The sequence below is a fragment of the Carcharhinus amblyrhynchos genome, chromosome 6, assembly GCF_965287045.1.
Source record: "Carcharhinus amblyrhynchos chromosome 6, sCarAmb.v2.hapA, whole genome shotgun sequence".
Classification (NCBI taxonomy): domain Eukaryota; kingdom Metazoa; phylum Chordata; class Chondrichthyes; order Carcharhiniformes; family Carcharhinidae; genus Carcharhinus; species Carcharhinus amblyrhynchos.
Window position 1 is genome coordinate 102,387,545 of NC_137329.1, and position 16,636 is coordinate 102,404,180.

The 16,636-nt window shown below is 38.3% G+C and overlaps 1 protein-coding gene across 1 annotated transcript in view; it reads left to right on the forward strand.

The window, feature by feature from the left end:
• The window catches only part of LOC145344171 (F-actin-capping protein subunit alpha-2), a 39,624-nt gene extending 26,684 nt beyond the window's left edge, over positions 1–12,940 (forward strand). Inside the window, exons 3-10 of the mRNA XM_080191088.1 lie at positions 2,001–2,052; positions 2,937–3,000; positions 3,917–4,123; positions 5,620–5,699; positions 8,849–8,927; positions 10,151–10,222; positions 10,935–10,997; positions 11,947–12,940. Of these exons, the coding sequence (XP_080047214.1) occupies positions 2,001–2,052; positions 2,937–3,000; positions 3,917–4,123; positions 5,620–5,699; positions 8,849–8,927; positions 10,151–10,222; positions 10,935–10,997; positions 11,947–12,087 (758 nt within the window). The 3' untranslated portion in view covers positions 12,088–12,940. The remainder of the gene's footprint in view (positions 1–2,000; positions 2,053–2,936; positions 3,001–3,916; positions 4,124–5,619; positions 5,700–8,848; positions 8,928–10,150; positions 10,223–10,934; positions 10,998–11,946) is intronic.
• The last annotated feature ends 3,696 nt before the right edge of the window (positions 12,941–16,636 follow it).

Genomic DNA, 16,636 nt, shown 5'->3' on the forward strand with positions numbered 1-16,636 from the left:
CAACTGCTTCATCTGTGATCTTTCTTTGTTAGAGATGGTCATGTTGGCTGATGACTGCATAATGTTTAGCACTGTTCATGACTGCTCGGATACTGAAGCTGTGTCCAAATGCAGCAAAGTCTGGATGATATCCAGGCTTGAGCTGACAAGTGGCAAGTAACGTTTGTCATGCAACCACCAGGCAATGACTCTCCAATAAGAGAGAATCCAACCATTACCACTTAACGTTTAAAGGTATGACCATCACTGTCAACATCCTGGGGTTTACTGTTGACCTGAACTGAACTAGCCATATAAGTACTGTGGCCATGAGTAGGTCAAAAGTTAGAGATCCTGCAGGACTATTTTGCCTCCTGACTCCCCAAAGCCTGTCCACAGTCTACAAGGCATAGGTCAGGGGAATACTCACCACTTTCCTGCATGAATGCAGCTCTGACAACACTTAAGCTCGAGACCATCCAGGACACAACAACCTGCTTAATTCACATCCCATCTGCCACTACTCACTACCTCATCAACAGGCAATGGCAACCATGTGTGCCATCTGCAAATGCATTGCAGGAACTCACTAAGCTCCTTGGCACCTTCCAAACTCATGACCACCACCATTTTAGAAGGGGACTCATTGACATAAGGAAACACCCACCACCTGGAAGTCCCGCTCCAAGGCACACATCCTGACTTAGTAATGTATTGCACCATTCCTTCACTGTTGCTGGATCAAACTCCTGGTGGTCCCTAACACCACACGGACTGCAGTGGTTCAAGAAGGTGACAGCTACATGGGAACATCACCTGCAAGTTCCTTCCAAACTGTATCTGTTCCTTCTCAGTAACTGGGTCAAAATCTCTCCCTAATAGCAGTGAGTGTATCTAAACATCACTAATTGCAGCGATTCAAGAAGGCAGCTCACACCACCTTCCCAGTAGCAATTACGGATGGGCTCTTAAATGCTGGCCTACTCAGTGATGCCCACATCTTATAAACTAATTTTTTAAAGCAAGGTAAAATGATTGTCATTGACACATAGGCAACATTTGACTGTAAAATTAATGAACCCTGCACAATTGAAGTCTTTGGGAATCAGAAGAAAAACTCTCTCCATTAGTTGGAGTCATGGAGGCTGCCTCGCTAAATATTTTTAAGACATGGGTTGATGGGTTTTTGATAAGCGAGGGGATTAAGGGTTATGGGGAGAGGGCGGGAATGTGGAACTGAGCCACGACAGATCAGCCATTTATCTTATTGAATGGTGGGGCAGGCTTGAAGGGCTAGATGGCCTACTCCTGCTCCTATTTCTTATGTTCGTATACCTAGCATAAAGGCAGATGGTTGGGATTATTAGAGACTAATCATTTCAGCTCCGGGGCATTGCTTGCAGGAGTTCTTCAGATTACTGATCTAGGCCCAAACATCTTCAGCTGCTTCATTTAATGACCTTTCCTTCATTGGGTCAGAAAAGTGTGTTTGCTGATTGTATAGTGTTCAGTACTGTCACAGCTCAGATACTGAAGCAGTCTTCCCACATCCAGCAAGACCAGGATAACATTCAGGAATAGGCTGATAAATAACGAGTAACGTCACTAAGTGGCAGGTAATGACCATCTTCCCTTGATGATCAACAGCATGAACACTGCTGAATCCCCCACCATCAACATCAGGGGAGGACCATTGACTAGAAGTTTAACTTGACCAGCCACCCACAGTGTAGCTGCAAAAATAGGTCAGTGGTTGAGGATTCTGTGTCTTGTCTTCAATTGCACCATTTTGACTTGAAACTATATTCCTTTAAAATGGGCTCACAACCACCTTAAGGGCAATTAGGAATGGGTAACAAATGCTAGCCTAGCCAGTAACATCATATAAAAAATAAAGTTGTGCAGCACTAATTTGAAGGTTCATTACTGCTGTTATATACAGCCTGTTAGCATAACTCTCATACCTGAATTGTGCTTTTTGTAGCCATGACTAACTCAGCACTATTCTGTTAAACTTTCAGATGTGCGGTTGCTGCTCAATGAGGATAATCTACTCAGGGAGGGTACAGCACAGTAAGTAGAGATGTGGCTTAACTATACAAATACTCAATCTGTTATTATTGCTAAATGTTTCTTATAATTATTTGCTAATAATGTGATACATCAAAAACAAATTATGTAGAACATGACCTTAAATGCGAGGAGATTTTCTTTTCAATAATAATTGCATTCTGCTCTGCACCAGTGCTTTAGTTTGGCCTGCAGTGAGGCAGTTGGTCAGGTGCCTTGCTCACAAGCCTTTGGCTTTTGGCCAATTTCTATATGATCCACAGAGATCTTGGGAACCCCATGACATTGCAGTAAATTCCCTGCCCAGAACAAGGTCCTGGAAGCAAGATCATTCACTGCCATATCCAGAATACTGCAAAGTTCCTGGAACAAAATGCAGGAGCTGTTAGATGATTACTGTTTGAAGTGTCCATGAAAGCCAGCAAAAATATGAAGAATAATAATGACTTTTCAGCACTTTGCTCCCTCCCTCCCTCCCCCCCCCCCCCCCCACCCCACCAATATTGCATTGTTGCTGGATACTATGCCCTAGAGGGCATTGACGAATTGTGAATGTCGACAATTCAGTTTAGTATAAGGTATCACATCTCAGCCTGATCCTACCCCACCTGATCTTTGCTTATGTGCAGCTTTTGTATTTAAAGTGAAGGTATTTTACTGTGCAATGGAGATGACCATTTTAAGATTATAATTCTGAAAATTAAAATCCTCCATTTTACGAAGTATTAAATGCTCTAAATTGCTTTTATTGTATGACGTTTTCCATGAATAGAATTTTTAAAAATTCACATTTAGGAACTGGCTATTATAGCTATATCTATATACTTTGGAATTCTTGCAATTCTGTACCTTGTAATCTAATAGTTCTATTCATTATGTAATTTTAGTGCCTTTGCACAATATAATGTGGACCAGTTTACTCCAGCAAAAATTGATGGATACGATGATCAGGTATGAAATAATTTGTTGGTTATCTTGAAATTGCTAATATATAAAATTGACATGAACGTGCTTAATATCACGTACTGTAATTTTATCACGTGTGCTGCACTTTCCAATCCAAGTATTCTAATTCCTCTCATGAGGATAGAAGAGGAGGTCTGTGGGTGAGCAAGCTCCGATGTTTGTTAGCAACAGGCTTAAAGCTATGGTCACTGGCCTGTTTGTGATTTTTGAACCTCCAGTTCACAGATGGTGAGCTTCTGACCTAATATTTGGTTAGCCAGTTAAGTGTTTCAACAGAATATTTATTTTGATTCTTGTGAATTTTCCTAATGACATCAGCTAATCAACTTGATGAGCTAAAATCTTTTCATAACTTTTCTAGGCTGTGACCAAGTAATTGAACATATTGTATTTTTAAGGTGATCTAATTCCTGCAGCAGCCTGCTGATTTTGTATTCCTACAGAGAGAATAATTTAGCTGCCACCTACTATTGCTTAACTAGAAGTGAATGACATAGCTACCTGTAACATTGTATCCTATTCCATTGCCCAATTTTTCAATGAAGTTGAAACGGATGAATCTGATTATTTTCTGATCACAGCGGTGCCAATTTTTTGGATTACTAACTCGACTCAGACTCATGGCAGATAAAATGGCCAGTTTGCATTATTTAAAAAATAAACCTAATTCTATTGACTTTATTGAATCAGGTGTCAATTTATGTACAAACATGTTGCAAAGTTTTTTACATAGTGTCATAATTAGCAATCAAATTAATTTGAATAACATTGGCTTATTCAGTGAGCTTTGAAAATGCAAGATCTCGCTGATGGGTAGGTATGTTTTCACAATGAAATCAATTTTACATAGTTGAAGAGTAAGATGCTTCAAGTCATACTGTTTGGTATTGCTATAATACAGGTCTTAATAACAGAGCATGGCGATCTTGGCAATGGTAGATTTTTGGATCCAAGAAACAAGATTTCATTCAAATTTGATCATTTACGAAAAGAAGCAAGTGATCCCAAGCCCCATGATGTCGAGAATGCATTGGAATCTTGGAGAAGTGCTGTGGATAACGCTATGAGAGCATATGTAAAAGAACATTATGCAAATGGTGTCTGCACTGTAAGTATTTCATTCCAAAGTAATAGTGGCCAACAAAGTTATTCATTTGCATTACAGAATGTCATTGTTCCACCAGTGTTTTGAAACTCAGCTGTCTGAAACATTCAGTATGGTTTTCTGTAGTGAGGGTGCCCATTTGCTAATGTTCATCTCACTTGGTTTTGTCGCCGCATATCAACCAAGATTGTTGTTAAGATGGTCTACTTTACATATGTTGTTTTCATTGTAAGGTAATGCCTGTGTTACTATTCTGCTCCATGCCAAATAAAGTACCTTTTCCTCAGGGCTAACCTTTTTAAATTTCTCACATCTTGAATGCTCTTATTAGACTTTGCGATTGTGCAGATACATTTTCTTCTCACTCATATCGTCAGCTGACTGTTTTTAAAATAAGGTTGTCAAGCATTACAACTAAATTCAGTTGTTCCTTTTAAGGGTAGCAAGGTGGTCAATCCCATTACCAACAATTATTGCAGTCTAAGTATATTGTGCTGTATAATGTTTGGGATTTTTTTTGGAGTACTAGCCTCATACCTATATGGGAGGCTGTCTTCCAAAAGTGTGTGTATAGTGTACTTGCTAAAACGATGTCTGTCTTTGCCACTATGGAAAGAGATCCCACAACACCAGTTTAAAGTCCAAAATGTTGCGGGATTTCTTTCTGTTTTACCCCAGTCCAACGCCAGCATCTCCACATGTTTGCCATTATGAACACAGGAACTGGTGTCTCTGAGGCATTATACTGAGTCTGCATTCCTCTGCTTTTTTCTGACCATTTGTTAGATAACTGATCATTGATTCTCATCAAATTCTATTTGTTAGCCTGGCCAATAGCATCAGAAGACTGATGTCAGTCTTAGTTAGTGCTGGCTGACCCTCTGTTACTGTATGACAAAATGTATTTGGAAGATCCCCATTTCAGATTGTTTCATTTCACACTGTTGTTCGTTCTTCCAGGCCTTTTGTAGGAAATAACCATAGCAAGGTCAGGCTTGGCAGAAAGTTTCAATTCCACCATTGCTCTATCTAAAATGGGAATCTTCCGTTTGCTGGCACAGTTGAGAAGCTGCTGGGTTATAAAGGGCAACAACACTTGGGAGTTCTGGAAGTGGACAAAATGTGTTTGTGGGTTTTGCCATGTGTGGCAGAATTCTCTATTGAATTTATGTCACCAGGTGAAAGTATTATCTCGTGGGGTACTTAGAACTCTGGGATAGTAAAGTCTTTTTAATCTGCCAATTTTGTCAGTGAAGCTCATTCCTTTTGGGGCAGCTGCTTTCCCTGTCCTTGAAGGAAAGTTTGCTTGGGGAGCATCCAGTTGTAAATTTTTTTCATTGCAACTTGAGAATTTACTCTAGCTACACCAGATTTTAGATTAATGCCATATTTTGAAACTCATTAAATCATATGTTTTATGTTCTGTAAAAAGTGTGTTTCATCCAGTATTCAAATTCTGTTTTAAGCATCCTATCTTAATTTTTAAAATCTCTTTCCAGGTATATGGTAAAACCATTGAAGGACATCAAACCATCATAGTATGCATTGAGAGCCATCAGTTTCAACCCAAAAATTTCTGGTATGTTGAACTTTTCTTGTAACATTTTGGAAGGTATTTTTCAGATGAAACCCCCGAGGAGGAAAAGTAGCCTGCATTGTTAAGATTGGTACTTGTGGCAATTTATCATGGCACAATAAACTGTGTTGTCAAAACTACCATTCTGTTTGATTTGATGCATATAAAGCAAATCAAAAGGAGGATCTCTGGAAAAAATAAACACCTTTACTGATTATTATAGTGTTCTGTATCTCTTGCAATTCCTCAGATACTGAGGCAATCCGTATCTGGATGCAGTGAAACTTGGGCAACATTTTGAGCTCAAGCTGATTGTTGCTGAATAATTTTTGTGCTGTACAAATGCCAGGCAGTGACCATCTCCAGTAAGCAAGAATTTTAACCATCACTCCTTAACATTCAATGGCATTATTGCTGCTGAATCTCCCACTATGAACATCCTGAGGGTTATCATTGGTTGAAAAGCTTAACCGGTCCAGCCATCTAAATACTGTGGCTACAGGACCGAAGCAAATCAGTGGCTTGGAATTCTGCAGTGATAACACACCTCTTGATCGCTCAAACTCTGTCTATCGTCTACAAGGCACAGGTCAAAAATGTGATAAAAATACACCACTTTCCTGGCCGAGTGGAGCTCCAAACAATACTCCATGCTCAACGCCATCCATGATCAAGCAGCCTGTTTCATCGACACCCCTTCTACTACCTTAACAATATGCTTCCTCCACCACTGTTACACAGTGGCAAAACTATGTACCATCTGCAAAATGCAGTATAGAAACTTGCCAACCCTCCTTTTGACAGCACTTTCCAAATCTGTGGCATTTATCACTTAGAACAATGACAGCAAAAACATGGGTACACCATTTCAAGGTCTCTCCCAAGTCCCACAAGGATGTAGTGGCATTTGAGGCAGTTATTAGTCACATGTAAGGCTTACATTAACAATGCAATTAAGTTGCTGTGAAATTCCGCTAATTGCCACAGTCTGTCATTTGTTCTGGTCGATGCACCTAACCAGCCCATTCAGACTGGGAGGGAACTAGAGGAAACCCATGCAGACACAGGGAGAATGTGCAAACTCTGCACAGACAGTGACCCAAGCTGGGAATCGAACCCAGGTCCCTGGTGCTGAGAGGCAGCAGTGCTAACTACTGTTACCATGCCATCCCCAGTTCCAAGGAGGTTCACTAGATTGATTCCAGAGATGAGAGGTTTGTGTTATGAAGAGAGATTGAGCAATTTAGACCTATCTACAGTTTAAAAGAATGAGAGATCTAATTGAGGTATTAAAATGATAAATGATGTTGATAAATTTGACATAGAGTGGATGCTTCCTCTTGTGGGCATTCTAGGACAAGAGGTCATAGTTTTAAGATAAAGGGGTAGCAAATTTAAAACTGATGAGGAGAATGTACTTCTCTCAGGGTTGTGAAATTCGCTACTCCAGAGTGCAGTGGATGCCAAGACATTTGAGTAAATTAAAGGAGGAGATAGACAGATTTTTAATTAGTAATGAGTTGAAGGGTAATAGAGAGCAGGAAAGTGGAGTTGAGGCCAAATTGAGATCAGCCATAATCGTATTGAATGGCGGAGCAGGCTCAAGGGGCTAAATTGCCTACTCCTGCAGTTTTATGCTCTTGAGTTGGAAATATATTGCTGTTCCTTCAATCATCAAGTTAAAACCCTGAAACTCCTCAATAGGGCTATGGTCATAATGTGCAACAACCGGTTCAAGAACACAACTCACCATTGACCACCTTGAGGGCACTTAGGGATGGGTAATGTTGGCCTCGCCAGCAATGCTCACCTGATGAATAAATTTTTATAAATTCTCAACTCCTTTTCATGATATGAAGATACTGCAGACTTTATAGTCATTACTTTTTGATGTATGACCACAGTTGTAATATAAACATATTCTGTACATCTTCAAAAAATGTATAATTGTTATTTATCCAGGGTAAGAGGTACTTGAGCAAAATCTTGATTGTACGCTATTTGAAAACCTTGTGATTGTGAAATATAACTGTCATTGATTTTTATGTAGACAACTATATTCTATTTCAAACCATCCTAGCTCAGCTATTTTGCTAGGATCTTTGATATTTCCACAACTTTTTTCCGTTCTTGCCAATTCTTTCCTCTATCACTCTGGCCCTCTTTCGAACAGGGATAACCTTTTTGCTGCAATATGATTTTACAGTTGTTGGTCACTCTCTTGAGTGGATGCTATTTATCTATCTATGGCAGTGGATATTGGAAGGTTCACAGACTGAATGCATCGTTGCACCTAGCCCAAATTTGTCCTTGCCCAGTGTCCGTTCCATGCACACACTTGCTGCTGTGTAGCAATTACATTTGGTAATTGTGACTTAAGCTCTAATTTTAACCATGAATCGCTGAGGCCAATTGTAGCAAGCTATCTTCTTCCAGACAATAATCAACTAATTTGGCAGACTGGGAGTTGAAATTGGGACCCACCTTATCTTTAAGGCTGATCTAGCTATTTGATCAAAAATCTCAATCCTAAAACAACAGTAAATATTTTGAATTTGCTTTGTGCCAGACAAAATGGGAAAAAGTGGTTAAATGAGGACAAATCAAAATCAAGGGAAGTAGAAGATAAAATTCTTAGTTCAGTTGGACGCATCTTTTTGTCTCATTTGACTAAGATTGCAATATTTCCAATTTGAGATTAGCATGGACAGTTGATGTTCTGAGAGGAGTTCCCCAGCAGTTTGCATTATTGACGGAGAGACTGATTGTTTAGGTACTTTATGATCATGTTGACTAATTGAGCTATTGATATATTTTGATTTGTGTATAGTCCATGTACATTTAGGCATATCTGTACATTTATTCCTTCTGCTAGGTTTTCATCCAGACTTGGCTATATTAGATTTCCAATTCTTTGCAAAAACTCAAAGGACTTTAACGTTCATTACCTAGTAAGCTAAACTTCTCTAATGGAACCCACGTAGTCAATGTTGCACTCAAATGTATGTCGTCTTTCAAACAAATTCCATGTTGATTTCATCAAAATTGGATTCAAGCTACCTTATTTGCAACAGAAATATCAATTGTGACAAATTAAATGTATATAACACACTTCTGTTTGACCAATTTCATTTTCTGTTAATTGAATGAAGGAATGGACGTTGGCGATCAGAATGGAAGTTTACTATTGCTTCTTCTTCAACTCAGGTGGAAGGCATTTTGAAGATTCAGGTTTGTATGATAGCTGTGAATGTCTCAATCCATAACCACATCTATTCAGAGAGCTTTTAAAGATCATTTGTCCCTGTTGATTCTCTCAATGTTAAGAAATAAAGCAGGAATCAAAATTGTGTATTTCTCTAAACCTGTCCCTTCCTCAGATTATGCACCATCTGCTCCCATCACAGGCTCCACCAAATGTTTTTGTAAAAAAGGTCATGCTAAACTTCTTCCATCTAAACTGTATCTGCCAAAACAATAGTATATGAACTCTAATCTTGAATTAGTGCATTTCACTCTAGTTCCACCCATTTTAACATCAAACCTTTAATCAAATATTGTCCATATAATACCTACACATTTAGAGCAGAAATCTTACCAATTCCTTCGCAAAGCAAGCCAGCAACCTTCCCCTTAAAGGGAAGACCAGGCTGAGACCACTTGAAGACTGGATGTTTGGGTAGCTTTCTGTGGGGCTAAGAGGAGAATTAGTGCTTGTCCTAGCCCTACAAAAAAAATTGAAAAAATTTAACCTGAAGCATTTTGAGTAGTCTCCAGTTGCCCTTTTGAGGACCAATTATTTGGCACTTTGGGTTGTTACAGAAAAACATGGGATCTGTTTTCCAATTCACTCAAGTTACAGTGGGCTCTGCATGTCAGGGTGAAGTGCGTTGTTCAGTGATTTTAACACCCAGGTGGCAAATGACCATACTGTCTAGACTAAAATTCAGATACTGTACTCCTAAATGGAAATCTCTTGCTTTGATAATGTCATTATTAAATCACCAACAATGGATATTTTCATTGGCAATTTTAACCTATGATACTAATTACCATTTTACAAACATTTTAGTAGATCTTAAAAATGCATAAGATGTATTTAATTTCTTGTGCCTGATTTTCTAGTACTATTTGATGCAATCACTATCAAAATTGCTGAACATGTTCCATAATTTGGTTTCTTAGTGTGACTGTCAACTATAAATATCTTGTAGACTTTTTTCAAAGGAACAAACTTAAGACTTTATACCTCATGCTGTAGTTATAATTTTTTGTTTGAAAATTGTGTACAGTTTTTTCAAAACGTCTGAGTACAAATCTAAAATATTGTAAATGGAAGTTTGGATTGCTAGAAGGCTGTACTTAAGATAAATTCTAAAATCCTTTTGGGTCAAATTAGATGTTAATAAATGTAATAAATTGCAAATCCAAACCTTTTCAAGTTTATTTTTTAGGTTCACTATTATGAAGATGGCAATGTCCAACTGGTCAGCCATAAAGATGTACAGGAAACTATGTCTATCACTGTAAGTAAAACTATTATGCCACATTCTAAGAAAACTAAACATAATTTCTTTCTCTTGTTTTTGACAACATTCTTTGGGATAACTGCAAATTGTTTTTTATTTAAATATTGACTGTGTTGCATGTTTTTTAATTGCACCATCTTTTATATATTAATGAATGATTTTTACAGTTTTGTTTCTCCCTAGCCCGCTTCTGTTTTCTCTCTTCTATACCACGTTTTTCTTGAACGCTGAATCTTGTTGCACTGTTTCATTGGTGTTATCAGTTCTGAGACCCACCCCAAGTAGCTGATTTGTCATTTGTCAACCTTAATGGAGCATTGGCTAACTACTCCACTGAGTGAGACATCAAACCCCTCTCAATCGTCCTGTCCTTATTCAGTTTTTCTGATTAGCAAACGCAAATTGGAGTAGTTTTATTTATTTTTTTAACCCCTCCCCACCACCTTTTGTTGAAGAGTACCAAGATAATGTTTAGATCAGCTAATTCAGCATAGACAAATCAAGTCCATTTTGCCTAATAGTACACTAGGTGGTATCTATACCATCTTGGCTATCATGGGAGTCTTTATGACTCTGAAACTTTAATGAAGCTCAGGTTAATTGTTTTCACTTGTATCCATGTGAACATAATGCGCCCTAGGCTAGTCTGCATTCTAAATCAGACTTGTTTTATATTTTTGCATCACGATTGCTCGGCTTTCTTTTCCAGAATGAAGCCCAGATGGCAAAAGAATTCACAAAACTTGTAGAAGCAGTAGAAAATGAATACCAGGTATGGTTATCTTGATGAAACAATTGGACTGATTCTAATATCTGTTTTTGAGCTTGTGCAAGTCTGGCTGGTGCACGGTCGTAACTGCCCTCAGATGCCATTCTAGTAGTTGAGGCAAAAAAATGAACTCTGTAGCAATTCAGCAGTCGTTTGGCCGAAACGTTCCTTTGTGTTATTTTTATATCAACGCCTTTTATGTATTTGCCCTTCAGGATTTTCATATTATTTTGTTCTTGTATGGTAAGTAAGATATCTACCCCAGTTGTCACGATTGCCTCATTGAGCAGTGTTTGAAGTGTCAGGTGAGGATCACATGAATTAGTTTAGCAGATTGCCAACACTTTCATAAAACATGCTTAAAAAGCAAATTGACAGATATATCCAGAAAAAGCCCCCCACACCCCAGTAATTGAATATAGGTCTGAACTGATTTCAGGAGTCACACGTAAAAGTACATAAAGAAAGCTAGAATGGCCTCTTATTGAACTGAAGACTGCTAAGTTGCGTGCATCTGTACTTTAGCAGCAAATAACATAGTGCAGGAAATGCTTCTGACCTTCAAAAGTGTATATTCCAGATTACTGTGAATGGTGTTTTGATAAATCTGACACACACAGAAGCATTAGTTATCACCATTGATATATATTGATTCTCTGTTTCTCCCGTTTTTAATTTTTGGATAGAGTCTTAATACCTAAGTCTGTGGGCATTGTGTGCTGGTTAATGGTGGAAGTCTATTGCTACAGTAAACTAAGGGTTTTTATTACTGCATCACCCTCAAAATATTAGCCCGTGCTAAATAAAATAGTGAATCTTGATTTGTCAGCTTGAGAGGAATTTGTAGGTGAGCACCAGTTAGTCATTGTTGTTTGTCCTTTCCTTTTTTATAGAACTTGTAGCAAATGATTTTGTTTCCCGTTCTCACAATCTAAATGTTTACTTTCTCCAGACTGCTATCAATGAAAACTATCAGACCATGTCGGACACTACATTTAAAGCCTTGCGTAGACAGCTGCCAGTCACTCGCACCAAGATCGATTGGAACAAAATCCTGAGCTACAAGATTGGCAAAGAAATGCAAAATCTTTAAGAGGAAGTTTTGCATGACTGGATAATTTTCGTGTCTGTTTTAAAAAGGTCTGGTCTCACAAGTGTGAAATTGTTGAATTACATTTATAAATAATTTGGGAAATTGCCTCATAACCTTTTTTAATACACTTTCAGTTGAATACCATTAGCGCTCATGATAGATTTACTGTGCACAAAGCACATGGCTTTCAATGCAGCATTTCCCTTTCTAACAATGTTAAAATAGTTTGACTCCTTGGTTTACTCATTAATGTGATTTTCATTTTAATGTATTTTCACTTTCTGAAGCAGTCACTGCAGCCATTATGTTTAGTTGCCATACTTGTGTTTACAGTACCATGGTGAGACCATGCCTTTTTTAGGTTTTTTTTGGTTCCTGCTTAGTACAATTAAGTTGCTGAGGATCCAAGCAAATTTTAAACTTAACAGAATGGGCCTGTTTCTTCCCAGTACCTTTATTTCGATGAACGGTTGACAGTTACTAATCATTTATATCTGAAATATATCCCTTCATAGATTGCAGTCACTTCCACATTAATTTCTGAATTTGCCTTTGTTCTCGATAAAGAAGTATTCTGTTCAGGGGTAAATGGCATGGGACAGAAAATATTGAGTTAATGGGTAAATAATTCAATGTGGTTAGTAATGTTTATGCTTTACTGACATGGCACTGTCTCAGATGTAGTTACTATTTCCTGCAAAAATATACATAAAATGCAGTTACTGCTTTGTGCCCACATAAACTCCTCCTTCAATGAGCTGTGTATTAAAAGTTACCCATGAGTTATTTTTTATGAAGCAGACACAACTGTACCAGAACAAGACACATTGTAATATAAACCTGTATTCATTAATTTGTGTGCCAGCCTGTTTTATTTCCTCATTTCAGTAATTTTCAGCATTGAAATCTTTCTTCTACATATGATCAATTTGTAAATGACAATTGACATTGTTGTCTAGGTTAACTGGGAAAATGGTTCCAAATAACTTGCCTTGTGCATCTTGAAACCAGGGAAACTTACAAATTACGAACTATGAACTGCTCGCAATCCACCAAGTTCATTTCTAACTTAAAACATGAGATATGCAGCTAAGTAGAGGGTGAAGCAGTAGATGAAATGTGTCTAGTAGAATGGGGGTTACTTCACCAGGAATCCATAGTGTGAAAGAAATCTCTATCTTACGACTTTAATACTTACATGATTCTATCTATCCCACTATGGATGCTGGACAAAGAATTTGCCATTCTGCAAAAAAACAGGAACTTTTCTACATGTACTTTCATATACTTCTCGGAATCTGCATAGAAATATGTTCTTATGCTCTACAAAGGGACATGAGCAATTCAGATTTCTTGAGGCAGTGCATTGCATTCACATTAAAGTGAGGAGAGTGGTGAGAAAACACTGAACTACTGTCAGACTGGGGCTATTTGATCTGGTTTACACCAATGACCATTTTGGAAATACATGATACAAGCTCCTTTGAAATACATGATACAAGCTCCTTTGATATTACTAGCATAGCTACTGTCTTCCCTAAAAATGACGCTAAATGAAAACTTTCCCAGAGGAAACCATGGAATAATGGGGGATTACAATCCTGGTCAGTAATTTTTAAGATTTAAGTAGTAAACTGATTCTGGGGTGTGAACTGACTGACTGCACCTCCTATCAGTCACGGGTTTGCTGTCTGTTCACTTGATGGGGGAGAGTGGAAAATGGTGATATTACCAGATTTCAGCCGCAGTAACAGCTGGCTAGTGACAACATACAGGAGGTAAGGAATGAACACACTCTGCCCATAATCCTCGCACCTTTACCAGTTGTTGTTGGGCTGGGCCTTTGGATAGGCATATTCATGGCTGTGGCCAGAATTATCGTAAAAAGTCTGACAACACCAGGTTTTAGTCCAACCAATTTATTTGATAATAGACTCACAAGCTTTCGGGGTTAGCCCCTTCGTCAGGGGAATGGAGAGTTCACACGACAGCGCAGAGTCGCTGAACAGAGACTGATAGCCAAGTTCCGCACACGAGGACGGTCTCAACAGCCAATAAATCGGTTGGACTAAAACCTGGCGTTGTCAGACTTTTTACTGTGTTTACGTCAGTCCAACGCCGGCATCATGGCCAGAATTATCACCAGGAGTACCTGGCACAGCTACAGGCAAACAACCTGAGCAGGGAGACAGAAAAGGAGGGTGGGAGTTGGACCCTATCTCCTCAAAGTTCAGGAATTGTTTTTGTTCGACCAGCAGAGATTGAGAATCCATTTTAGTCTCAACAGTAGAGGCTAGGGATGAGTCATATCTCACTAGGATAGGTTGAAATATTTCATTGTCTCAGCTAGATGGACTGGAATAGAGACCTATAATAACAGGAGCAGTTCATTCAGTCTCGAGGTTCACCAACTGCACTAAACTGATAATAAGAGTTGCTAGTGCTTGTCAAAAGTTCCCTTATGAAAACCATTCATAAGGGGAAATTACTGTCGTTTGGTTATGTTTTACTTGATCTGCTGTTTTTCTTGAAATGTGACTTACTCCAGGATTTAAGCCCATAATCTTGGGCCCTATTTGAATGAAACATCAAATTATGGCTGTTCAATTGGTATAAAAGATGTCCTGTCATTGTTGAAAGAGGGAGGTATTGAACAAGATTTATCTCAAAACACAAAATAGATTAACTAGTCATCTCTCTCATTGTTGTTTGAGACCTTGCTGAGTGTAAATTGAGAGAAGCATTTGGAAACAAGTGATAACACAGCAAAGTTATTCATTGACTTGGAAGCACTTGGGAACATAAAAGGTACTATATAACTACACATTTATTTTCTTATCCATATTGGATTGCATTTACCATCTGTTGAACCAGTTTTTGAAAGAGTCAAAATCCTTCAATGCATCTCGTTATTTGCCATATTTCTCATAGTTTACGCTGTCAGTTTGGTATTTCTTGGTAACTTAGAATTCTGCTTGCTACATGAATGTACAAATTATTCATAAAATATGAAAGGTTCTGAGACTAAAACTTGGATATTTTGACAATCTCTTTTCACCCTGTTCCTATTTACAACTACCCTTCAATTTTCTATCCAGCTCTCCATTCTACCTCCTTAGTATGCCTCAGTTGTTAATGGTTGATGGTGAAGCCTTGTTTGACAAAGTAAATTTGCCCTTTAATTCCGGGTGCTATTGTATTTTTGACTGTACAATTTTCCGTGGCTTTCCATATCTTGTGCCATATTCTCTGGACTGTTTCCTGGATTACCATGTGGTAAGTTTAATTAGAAGCTCAACGCTATACCAATCTTAATTGTGATTTAATTATGAAGTCTATTGGAGTGGATCATGTGATCGACTAATGGGGTCTCCAAGATACAGATCTGCTGATTAACTTGGCTGTGGTATTCTTTAAAGTTTAAGTTTATTGCCAGTAGACTGACTTTAACACTGCAATGAAGTTATTGTGAATTTCTCCGGCACCTGTTCGCGTATACTGAGGGAGAATTTAGCATGGCCAGTGCGCCTAACCAGCATGTCTTTCGGACTTGGGAGATTTCTTCAGCAAAGGCTGAGGAATACGCCTCATCAGGACAGATTGGACTATTTCATTCCCTCCCCCCAAACACTTGGTACATACAACAACAGGGGCAATCCATTCAGTATCCGGAAGCTTACTAACTGCATTTTGTGACCATTTTTTTAAAAAAATGAATGGATTTAAAATTTCCAGAGTGAGCACTGTATTTACTGTCCTGTGGGGTCAGTTTCTCCTCAATATTTATATATAGAGGTGTACACAAACTTAATCACCTGACTGAAATGTTTACCCTGTGTATGTGTGTAGATATGAAAATGTAATTGTTCCAGCCATATTTTTGGAATCAACAATCCTGATTATTTTCCTTTAATTTTCAAAAGTAGTTATACTGAGGGATACCTATGTGAGAACATGGATCCTAGCCACCTTTGTTCTAATGATTTCTGTTTCTAACAGTCTACCATCCTGAAAATAAGTTGCAACGATAATGGTGTTGGTTAACCATGACAATTTATCTGTCCACAAAAGACCCAGACATGAGGCTAGGTCCAGATATACATGTCCCTTCTCCACCCCTAGCTTTCCTCTGCCTCAACTAAGCAAACTGCATGCTATCTAAAACCAAATTGCCAATAAATTTGATATTCCATGTCATGACATTTAACAAGCCAAATGTTTCCAAATATGCATTATTTTCTAGGTCATTTCCACTAGGTCTAACTCTTTGGAGATATTATGTACAGCAGTTGTTAAAACTTAATAGGTTTGAGTACATTTCTTTACACTTTAAATAAAATGAGTTACATTAGCCACTCCCTGGGGATCTTGCTAATTAGTATATATACAAAAATCAGATAAGTAGGACAAAAACATGCACAAAAATCCAGGCCAACTTTTGTAGCTTTAAAAATATTGTCCCACGGTGGCACAGTGGTTAGCACTGCTGCTTTACAGCACCAGGGACTTGGGTTCGATTCCTGGTTTGAATCACTGTCTGTGCAGAGTC